Consider the following 11,686-nt stretch of genomic DNA (forward strand, 5'->3'; position numbering starts at 1 on the left):
CCAGCTCAACTGGGGCACAATCGCAGTGGTTCTCCTAGTGCTACCTTAGCCGATATAGCGGAACGTAAGGCACCAAAACATAGGAGCCGGGCAAGCCCAACTATTGACCCAAGACATGATTCGGAGCCGATGCATATAATGCTATAAGTTCGGGGTGCCGCACTTGTTAAAGTGTTCGGACTTCTCACACCATATTGAGGGGTACTAAAGCCCCTGGCGTATTTTGGCCGTACCAACGTGTACGGGTGCAACATGTCGTTAAGGAACATATATAAAGAAAAAAAGGTAATGCAAAAATAGACGAAAGCTAAGCATTGTTTATTAAAAAGGGTTGCGATCAAAGCAGAACGATACAAATAATGCGATAAGTGAAAGGTTGGACTAGTTAACATGTCCGTTCCAGGGGCAAGCTGCGGAATAGTATGCGGAACAGGTATACTGCTCGTGATAGAGACCACCTGGGAGTTCCGTAATGCGGCGTGGCTTGTCTGCTTCCCTGGTTCTTGCATCGTTTGTGCGGCAATTGAACTGCCGAACAGGCCTTCCGAAGGATGGAGTCCCGAAAGTAAGAGAAAATTAAAACATCGGCAGCCCCTGGTACGGTTTAAGCCGTGTTTCGGGCGTGCCATGATGGTGCCCCTCCCCCTGTACCCATGGTATCTCTAGAGCGTAGTTATGTACGCGAAGTACTGGCGTCGCCTTTTTGCGAGGGTTGGGGTTGGGGCCGCATTGCTACGCCTGCTCGGATCGTGCCAGGCGGTCTTGTTGTAGGTTACTCCGGGCGCGCTTGACGGTGTCCGGTCGTTTAGTGGCCGGACTGGAGAACTGCCTGGAGAGGCTGCTTTGTACTTCCGCTGCAAGGGCCGCCGTGTGCTCCTCCGTTCGGAGGGAGCGTTCGGTGTTTCCATTGACCGTAATTACTCCTCGAGGGCCTGGCATCTTGAGCTGAAGGTATGCGTAGTGCGGTACCGCATTGAACTTGGCGAATGCGGTTCGCCCGAGCAGTGCGTGATAACCACTGCGGAACGGGACTATGTCGAAGATTAACTCCTCGCTTCGGAAATTATCCGGAGATCCGAAGACCACTTCAAGTGTGACTGAGCCTGTACAGTTGGCCTCTACACCTGGTATTACGCCTTTAAAGGTCGTTTTGGCGGGCTTAATCCTTGAGGGATCTATGCCCATTTTCCGCACTGTATCCTGGTAAAGCAGGTTCAGGCTGCTGCCGCTGTCCATAAGGACTCTAGTGAGATGAAATCCATCAATAATTGGGTCTAGAACCAATGCGGCGAATCCGCCACGACGGATGCTAGTGGGATGGTCCCTTCGATCAAAGGTGATCGGGCAGGAGGACCATGGGTTGAACTTTGGGGCGGCTGGCTCTACCGCGTATACGTCCCTTAACGCGCGCTTCCGCTCCCTTTTGGGGACGTGGGTTGCGTATATCATGTTCACCGTCCGCACTTGTGGGGGGAAACCCTTCTGTCCACTGTTGTTCGGCGGCCGGGGCTCCTCGTCGTCATTGCTATGCAGCCCCTTGTCTTCATTTTCGGCGTTTAACTTGCCTGCCTGCTTGAACAGCCAACAATCCCTGTTGGTGTGATTAGCCGGCTTTTCGGGGGTGCCATGTATCTGGCACAAGCGGTCGAGTATTCGGTCCAAACTGAACGGGCCCCTAGGATTCCTTTTGAATGGCTTTTTCCGCTGACCAGATTTAGAGCCTCTGAATCCGGCATTAACTGCCGTATCCTCAGCATTGTCTCCGTTAATGCGGCGCTTCTGCTTATTGCGACGTGACCTGCCACTACTGTCCCTGGTGTCCGAATTACCAGGGTTCTTGGTCATATTGTTGCTACGAGCAAGCCAGCTGTCTTCTCCGGCAAAAGCGGGTCATGAGTGTCGTGAGTGCTGCCATAGATTTCGGCTTTTCCTGTCCAAGGTGCCGGGCCAGCCACTCGTCACGGATATTATGCTTGAAGGCTGCTAGGGCCTCAGCGTCCGGACAGTCGACTATTTGATTTTTCTTTGTTAGGAACCGTGTCCAGAATTGCCTGGCCGATTCCTCTGGCTGCTGAATTACGTGACTTAGGTCATCGGCGTCTGGGGGTCGCACATAAGTGCCCTGGAAATTGTCGAGGAATGCGGCTTCCAGGTCCTCCCAACAACTGATTGATCCTGTTGGCAAGCTGTTAAGCCAATGCCCAGCTGGTCCTTTAAGCTTGAGTGGGAGGTATTTGATGGCGTGGAAATCATCGCCGCGGGCCATGTGGATATGAAGGAGATAATCCTCGATCCATACCGTAGGATCTGTTGTGCCATCATATGATTCGATGTTTACGGGTTTGAAACCCTCGGGGATTTGATGATCCATTATTTCGTCTGTGAAGCATAGTGGGTGTGCGGCGCCTCTGTACTGGGCTATATCATGACGTAGCTCCAATGAGCTTTGTCTGCTGTGTTCGGCCCTGCCGAATTTGTGGCCGGCGTGACGGTTACCGTCTTGAGCCGTGGGGCGCCCCCGCGATCCGTAGATCGATCTTTTTTGCCTTGCCTTGACCTCCAACATATCTCGTAAGTCCGACGCATATTCCCGTGCATTGGTACGGGGTGCGGCTTGAGTGGAGGGCCGAGAGGCCTCTCTGTCGCGGCCATGAGGTGGCCGGTCGGCCGCATCAAGTGCTTCCTCCTCTAATCGGGGTAGCAACCTGCGCTTTGGGTAGCTCTTGGAGGGGCGTTCGAGTTTATGCTCTTCGGCCGCAAGGACTTCAGTCCATCTGTCGACTAGCAAATCTTGATTAGCTCTAAGCTGTTGCTGTTTTTTCTTGAGGCTTCTTGCCGTGGCCATAAGCCTGCGTTGAAAACGCTCTTGCTCGACGGGATCCTCTGGCACGACGAATTCTTCGTCGTCGAGGCTTGCCTCGTCTTCGAAGGGAGGCATATAATTATCGTCCTCGACCTCTCTATCTGCCGCTCTCTCATGAGGGCTGGTTTCTCCATCCTCCTGTGCTAAATCTTGCTGGAGGGGATTTTCTTTGGCACTTTCCGGAGTATTATTATCTCCCGTGCTGGAATCACCGTATTTGTTTTGGCGGCATTTTGAGCGGCACCGCTGACGCTGGCGCTTAGGCTGTTTCTTGGAGGGGTCGTCCTCCGCTGTTCCATCGCCATCTCCTTCTTTTGGGGTGTCCACCATGTATATGTCATATGACGAGGTGGCTTTCCAGGGCCTAGTAGGCGCTGGTTCTTCATCATCTCCTTCATCGGCGTCCATACCGTCGATGTCTTCGGAGTCGAAGTCAAGCATGTCGGTTAAGTCGTCGACAGTGGCTACAAAGTGGGTGGTGGGTGGGCTTTGAATTTCTTCATCGTCCGTACCCCAACCTTGCTGACCGTAGTCCGGCCAGGGCTCTCCTGATAAAGAGAGAGACTTCAGTGTCTTCAGGATATCGCCGAAAGGCAAGTGCTGAAAGATGTTCGCGGCAGTAAACTCCATGATCGGCGCCCAATCGGATTCGATCGGCAGGGGCACGGAGGGTTCGGAGTCCGAAGAGGAGTCCGGCTCCTTGGAGTCACGAGTCTCGCAGAGTACGCGGCTGGTGTTCGGCTCAATCGCCGTTGGGATCGCAACCCCCGAGGTGGCGTCCAACCGCCCATCCTCGATCGGCGCAGTTGGCTCCGAATTAAGGGTCGAAGCTGATGCGGGTGCGGCCTCCAGGGCACTGTTCGGCGGCAGAGCTAGATCATGCTCGTCGGGACAGTGCGGCGCGCTCGGCAGTGGCTCGAATCCGTCGAAGATCGAGTCCCCGCAGATGTCAGCCGTGTAGTTTAAACTTCCAAATCTGACCTGACGGCCAGGGGCGTAGCTTTCGATCTGCTCCAGATGGCCAAGTGAATTGGCCCGCAGTGCGAAGCCGCCGAAGACGAAGATCTGTCCGGGGAGGAAGGTCTCACCCTGGACTGCATCGCTATTGGTGATCGTAGGAGCCATCGAGCCTGACGGTGACGACACAGAGGAACTCTCAATGAAAGCACCAATGTCAGTGTCAAAACCGGCGGATCTCGGGTAGGGGGTCCCAAACTGTGCGTCTAGGCCGGGTGGTAACAGGAGGCAAGGGACACGAAGTTTTACCCAGCTTCGGGCCCTCTTGATGGAGGTAAAACCCTACGTCCTACTTGATTAATATTGATGATATGGGTAGTACAAGAGTAGATCTACCACGAGATCGGAGAGGCTAAACCCTAGAAGCTAGCCTATGGTATGATTGTTGATGTGTATGTTGTCCTACGGACTAAAACCCTCCGGTTTATATAAACACCGGAGAGGGTTAGGGTTACACAAAGTCGGTTACAATGGTAGGAGATCTGCATATCCGTATCGCCAAGTTGCCTTCCACGCCAAGGAAAGTCCCTTCCGGACACGGGACAAAGTTTTCAATCTTGTATCTTCATAGTCCAGGAGTCTGGCTGAAGGTATAGTCCGGCTATCCGGACACCCCCTAATCCAGGACTCCCTCACCGGGGTTGACAAATATACACAGGAGGGTCTGGAAGTTAATTCCGGGTTCTCACAGTAAACTACTCACACTTCATCGGAAGGGCAATAGGGTTGATGTAGAAGCCCTCCGTGATCCAATCCCCCTCCGGCAGGATGCCGAAAAAGGCCCCCTAGATGGGATCTCACGGGTATGGAAGGTTGCGGTGGTGAAAACATGTTTTCGTGGATGCCTCTGGTAGTTTGGGAATATATGTGAATATATAGGAGAAATAATTAGGTCAGGGGAGTCATGGGGGCCCACAAGGCAGGGGCGCGTCCTACCCCCTGGGCGCGCCCTCCACCCTTGTGGCCGCCTCGTGGCTCCTCTGACTTGAACTCCAGGTCTCCTGGGTGTCTTCTGGTCCAAGAAAAATCATCGCGAAGGTTTTATTACGTTGGACTCTATTTGGTATTCCTTTTCTACGAAGCTCAAAAACAAGGAAAAAACAAAAACTGGCACCGGGCTCTAGGTTAATAGGTTAGTCCCAAAAATAATATAAAATAGCATATTAATGCATATAAAACATCCAAAACAGATAATGTAATAGCATGGAACAATAAAAAATTTATAGGTACGTTGGAGACGTATTAGTTGCTGAGACGGCCCAAGGATGACTCGAGGTGGCCGGAGTTGTTAGCAAGCTCGCGGTGGCCGGAGCGGAGGAAGAATGGTCGGGCGGTATCGTGGGGTCTTCCCGGCTCACGTGCGCGGTCGGCGGAGACGAGGCGGACGATGGGGGTCCTTCTGGCGAGCTCCTAGGTGGTGGGGGCACGCTGGCCGTGCGAGCGGCGTCGGCCATGGTGACGGTGGCGGTGGACGCGGCGGATCTGGAGGAGGGGAGGTGGAGAACGAGAGGGAGGGGGCGAGGGGGCGAGAAAGGGAGCTGGGCAAGTGGGGAGGGGGGCCCGAGGAGGCGCCGCGTCGGTGTCCTTATCCCACTGGCGGAGGCGGCGAGGTGGTCCGGCGGAGCGCGCTCGGGTGCGCGCTGGGTCGGCGGAACAGGGGAGGAAGGCGACCTGGGGGGAGGTGGACTGCTGGGCCGACCTAGGTGGGCTAGGCCCAGGGGAGGAGGGGGCTTCCCCTTTTCTTTTTGTATTCCTTTTTCCTTTAAAAGTTTATGTTTTCCCTTTTAATTTTATTTTACTTTTAGTTTTATAAAATATGGTTTTCAACATGACAAATATCCAGGGATTGTTTGCCACACTTTGAACATTTTAGTTTTCACGTTTGACAAATTTGAATTTTGACTTTAAACTCGGTTTTGAATTTGAATCATGATTTGGATTAAATAAAGATTAGCAACAGTAATATGATGACACGACACCATTAACAGGGATTACGGTAGCTTAATTATTCAGGCGTTACAATGAAGTCACTCACTTTATGCATCTAAGAAGAAAAAATAAATTATGAATGACTAGGGCTAAACCTACTCTAATGGGAACTAGGAACTTTGTACCAAACATAACTTCTATAGACATTTTGGATTAAAAAACAATCAAGTAAAACGTTTCAAATCAAACCATGCATAAAATAGTTATCTCCATGTTACTTATTTGAGAAATTCAATGCCAATTATAGCACTTCTCATATTCTAAATCCCCATTTGTCTGCTTGCACTAACAATTAATACTATAATATCTGTGAAATACAGTGATGCTCAAAGCATGAAGTGAGCAGACAAGTAGTAGTAAGTGGGATCCATCATTTAGCTGGTTATTATAAAATACAAGTGTGGTTATTGAAAAGCCTACCGGGTTGTAGAGATTATGATATACATGATACCAATAACTTAAAATTGTATAAAGAAAGCAAAGGTTTGTGAACAAATGGGGGAACTAACTCATTGATCAAATTTTTGCATACGCTGAAGGAATCTACATATTGATAAACCATTGAGATCACCTTAGATGATTGAAATACGAAGCACTTTGAGCTACTTTTTGAAGTCCTTAGAGAAATAAAGAATAAGAACAATCTACGATGTATTTATAGAGGATAAAGAAATGATTTTTTCCCTTTATAACAGTTATGTACAATCTAGATTTTGTGGTATTGCTGTAAGAACCCATCATCTATTTTCCCAATAATTTTAACTGACATGTATTTAGATGAACTAGACATTAATTTTGAAAAAGCACTTTGTTTGAACCAAATACCACTGTGATTGCACCACTACGACACCAATCAAACAACTAATTTACCACTATTAGAATGGTACCATACTTTTAATCCATCATCAACCAGGTAAGGACCATCCTCCTTCTTTGACCTTGACGAGAACCATAGTGAACTCCAAGCAGATGATCATAGAGTTGTTATACCATACTATTAATCCATCATCAACTAGGTAAGGACCATCCTTCCTTCTTTGGCATTCACTGTAGCCACAACCGATGACTACCTACTCCCTCCATGCAGCCTTGGAGATTTCGATTCACCATACCCCCTCGTAGCACCGCAGGATAAGGATGGCACTCGGCCATGTGCCGCCACATACTTTACTTGTCGTCGCCATTGGAACGAGCCGCGGCATGGATGTGAAATGGGGGAGGCGAGATGCAGAGGGCAAAGGTAGAGATCTGAGCCGCTTGCTCCCAGCCGCCAAGCTCTCTACTGTTGAGTGCCCTTCAAGCCGCCTCTCCGCACAGCCGCCAGATCGTACACCCACACGTACAGGTGAGCCGGAAAATTCTAGAGGTAGGCACACATTACTCTCAAATGGGCCATCCCGCAGCGTAAGCAACACCCATAGGTTGATAACGTTGGTCCACACACCCCCACATTCTCAACACAGGATAGTGCTTCATTTTGTGGGAGTTTGGTAATTTACTCCATTTGTTTCTAAATATAAGTCTTTTTAAAGATTTCAATACGAACTACATATGGATGTATATAAACATATTTTAGAATGTAGATTAACTCATTCTGCTTCATATGTAGTCTGCGTTGGAATCTTAAAAAGATTTATATTTAGGAATGAACACTCTATGTCCTTCGTTAATTGATAACAGAAAAATAGGGAATGTCTAGGGCACATCTAGATGTGCCCTACTTATTGCACATCTAAGTGAGTGAATCAAGTATGAAGAGGAAAAGAAAAAAGAAAAAGAAAATATCCACACAAATCTCAACATAAGATCAATGATATAGGATTTAGATATGCAATACTTATGGCACATCTAGATGCGCTTTAACAAAACTGAGAAAAATAAGACCTCCGTGCTCCGGCTACTTCCTTCTGGTGGCAGTGGCATGTTGTTCTACAGTTGCTACTTTTCTTTTTAAAAGAAAGAGACAAAAATTTCTAGACTTTAGAGATGTCAACATCAAGAAGAAATAGTCAAATAGTACGAGGGGTATGTTCAATTTTAGCTGCGAAAAATCCATACAGAATCATTAAATACACGGAAAATCCAACTAGCCACCTAACTGCAAACCAACTGTCGCCATTTATCCAGTTGCAAAATCCCACCAGCTCTGGAGCACGGAGACAGGCAGCAACAACGAACCAACGTCACTGTCCATCACCATTGGCACCCTCTCAGACCAAGTCCAATATAACTGCCATGTAACCGTGTTGTGTGGATCCTTTGTGGAACCACATGATTCGACCCGTTGCAGTGTGTTCCCCGGCCAAAAGAAACGTTCATTGCATCTAGATATACTTCGTCTCCCGGCTAGTCTAGAAGTCCGATTTTTAGCGTTAAAATCTGACGCCCTCATGTACGTCGAATCCTGATTAAACGCATGACAATTACTCAATGTAACATTATAATTCTTCCTGATTATTTTTATTCTACACATAGCAATTTTACTTTAGAACATGACAAATCCTTGTACACAAATACTCCTCTGTACGAAATATAAGACCTTTTAAATTGCTACTTTAATGATCTAAAAAGTCTTATATTTCTTTATGAAGGGAGTATAACAAATTTATCTTTTCTCGAAGCATCTACAGTCGGGCGTCTCAAAACCGTCTCAAACGTCTAGGCGGACGGTCCGGTCACTGACCGATCATAAAAATTCAACCAAGTGGACACTTTAAACGGGTCTCAAACGATCGGGCTGACCGACATTCATCATATCCAGCTCAAATATGGGGCGGATAAGTGGTCGCCGGGGCGCGTCCGTCACGTCGGATCCGGCCCATGCTGGCCCATCTGACCCCACATATAGTCTTCCCCATTCGCTCACTGGACCAAACCCTAGCCACTTCAGTCCACTCCCCTCCGCCACCCAACCTCCCATCCGACGATCTCTGGCCATCTCCGACATGGCGGGTAGCGGATCCGAGTTCTTCACCTCCAGATCCGTCGACCCCGAGCTCATCCCACGCGCCCCTGAGGAGAAGATAGCTGTCCGGCTTGCACTACGCCGCTCCCGCGAGGGGGCCCGTGAGAGGCAGAGCTCGGACTCCTTTCGTCGGAAATCCATTACGTTCGTCCAAATGGCGCATGGATTAGGAGCTAGGTGTGCCGTTGCTGCCTCGCCGGAGGCGGTGCGGTTCGTCTGGCGTCTGAACACGGTGGCGGACGCACAACCCCTTTGTTGGCGCTCCAAGGCCATGGACACACCATGGGCGTCGTCTGACGCAAACATGGTGCGGCGTGCCCGCTGTGTGTGGCAGCGGGCACGGGAGGTAGCGGCGGCCCTCACGGCGGTGGACGCTGGAGAGGCGGAGTCGCATTCTTCGGCGCCCCGACAGATGGCCTGCGACCCCGCGCGCTGCGCTCGTGTCGTCGTGGATGTCAACTGCTCCTCCCAAGACGGATCCATCATTATCTGACGTCCACGAGCACCGTTCGGGTTCCGGGCTCCGACGAGGAAAAATAGGACATGGGTGACAACGGCGCCTTGAGCCCCATGTGCCGGCTTGTGTCTCATGCACTACTCTACCTTGCCGGCGTCCGGACCAACACTCTGGGAACGCAGCCAGCCGCCGGACATGGGCACGGCGGAACCGGACGAGCTCCGCTTAAAGATCGGTTTGCGTTGCATGCAATAATATGGATTTCGGGTTTCTAATCTAAGACGTCCGGTTGTAGAATCAAATATTTAAGGCGTGACCGGTCAGTGTCCGCGGACATGCCATGCGTGTCCGCGGGTGTTTAAGGGGTTATATTTGTTAACGGCGTGTCTGTGGACGTTTAAGGGGTCAGATTTATTAAGTCCGGCTGTAGATGTTCTCACATGGCCAAAATCTGGAGGGTCTGCTGGAGAATGTTAAAAATCTGATCCATGTTAAAAAAAACAGGTCCAAGGTGCCGAGAGTGCCTTTTCCCCCAATGTGAGCCAGCTGACATTCCTGAACTTGTAGACTGAAAAGCGTTAACAGTGCAAAAATTCCTATGTAGAGTCGAACTGCTGTGCAAATAGAATCAACAACAGTTCTATTCTATTGACAGTAAATTGCATTATCCTACGGGTTCGCGTCAAACTGCCCGCCTTGAGGACAAGCTGTCACGGCGAGCTTTCTCTTTCAAGGCACGTTGCTGTCACAAGAGAGCCCCGTTGCCCAGGAGCACAGTAGAGTGGCCCACATCCGTCCCATGCCTGCGCGTCGCGTGGGTCCCCATCCGCACCCCCGCGAGCTCCAGCTGGTTCCGACCCACTTAACGCCCCCGAGCCCAACACTCTCCCGACCCAGCAAGTCGCGCTACCTGGCTGGCGCCTCCGGTGCCGCACCGCGTTGAGCCGTGCACGCGGGGACGTCGCGCTCCACGCGCTAAACTATATAAACCGCCACCTTTCCCTCCCAAATCCAAACTACCTGCTTCCACTTCCTCCCCCAGCTTACACTCGCAGCCAGCATAGCCGGCCATGGACCTCAGTGCCCTCAGCAGCGACTACTCGTCAGGGACGCCGTCCCCGGTGGGCGCGGACGGCGGCAACAGCGAGGGCTTCTCGGCGTACATGACGGTGTCTTCGGCGCCGCCGAAGCGCCGCGCCGGGCGGACCAAGTTCAAGGAGACGCGGCACCCGGTCTACAAGGGCGTGCGCCGGAGGAACCCCGGGAGGTGGGTCTGCGAGGTGCGGGAGCCGCACAGCAAGCAGAGGATATGGCTCGGCACGTTCGAGACCGCGGAGATGGCGGCGCGCGCTCACGACGTGGCCGCGCTGGCGCTGCGCGGCCGCGCCGCCTGCCTCAACTTCGCCGACTCGCCTCGGCGGCTCCGGGTCCCGCCCGTGGGTGCTAGCCCTGATGAGATACGGCGGGCGGCGGTGGAGGCGGCTGAGGCATTCCTGCCGGCACCCGACCAGAGCAATGCGGCCGCCGAGGAGGTAGCAGTTGCACCAACGGAGCAGTTCGCCGGTGATCCGTACTATGGGATGGACGATGGGATGGACTTCGGGATGCAGGGCTACCTCGACATGGCGCAGGGGATGCTCATTGCCCCTCCTCCGATGGCAGGCCCGTCAGCGACTGTCGGAGACGGCGACGATGACGGCGAGGTCAGCTTGTGGAGCTACTGATTACGCGCATTTGAGTTACGAAGAACTTCTAATGCATGTGCAGCTTTATATAGCAATCCAGTACAGGAAGTGTACTGCATGGTTGCCCTTCCATTTTCTCTTCTGAACTTCTCTGGGTAATGTATGGTTGCTCTCTGATGAACTGCGATCAGAAGAAGCAGAAGGTCTGATCTTGTGTTTGGTAAATGGTGCACGCTTGTCGGGTTATGGCTTGTTAGTGTTTTAACTCCGAAGGAGTGTTGGGGCTAGCTATATGTATCTCCCTTGTTTATTAACCATGAGAGGAGTGTCTTCGTCGGTGTTTGGTTAAGCAAAGTGTAATTTTCTTGATGTATAATTAGCAGTAGCATGCTGCTAGAGCATCTCTAACCGATCCCTTGTAAAGCTTAATTCCTTGCAAAGTTTTAGAGGAGTAAAAAACATGATTTCTCCTTTAAACTGCACCTAACCGATCCCGTGTACTGTAACATTTAAGAGTACAACCTTGAAAGTGCTAAAAATCTGACGTTAAATTTTTAGGCATGGCAAATCAAACATTTTTCATGGTAATTTATATTAGCGTAAGGATGACAAATTTAGTTGACGAGCACGACACTTTCTTAGCAAAAAAATTGTTCGGATGTGCCATGCATGTCAACTAAACTTGCTACTCTTGGCAAGCATAGAAAATG

General features: G+C 50.7%; 1 protein-coding gene across 1 annotated transcript; it reads left to right on the forward strand.

Moving 5' to 3' along the window:
- Positions 1 to 10,316: 10,316 nt before the first annotated feature.
- Positions 10,317 to 11,342, forward strand: LOC125512328 (dehydration-responsive element-binding protein 1G-like). The gene has a single exon (XM_048677417.1). It carries the CDS (start codon positions 10,362 to 10,364, stop codon positions 11,013 to 11,015), a length of 654 nt encoding a protein of 217 aa, XP_048533374.1. The 5' UTR covers positions 10,317 to 10,361; the 3' UTR covers positions 11,016 to 11,342.
- The last annotated feature ends 344 nt before the right edge of the window (positions 11,343 to 11,686 follow it).

Source organism: Triticum urartu, chromosome 6 (genome assembly GCF_003073215.2).
Source record: "Triticum urartu cultivar G1812 chromosome 6, Tu2.1, whole genome shotgun sequence".
Taxonomy (NCBI): Eukaryota; Viridiplantae; Streptophyta; class Magnoliopsida; order Poales; family Poaceae; genus Triticum; species Triticum urartu.

Excerpts from the sequence above, each read along its gene's own strand:
- LOC125512328 (XM_048677417.1), top strand. The coding sequence starts at position 10,362 with ATGGACCTCAGTGCCCTCAGCAGCGACTACTCGTCAGGGACGCCGTCC.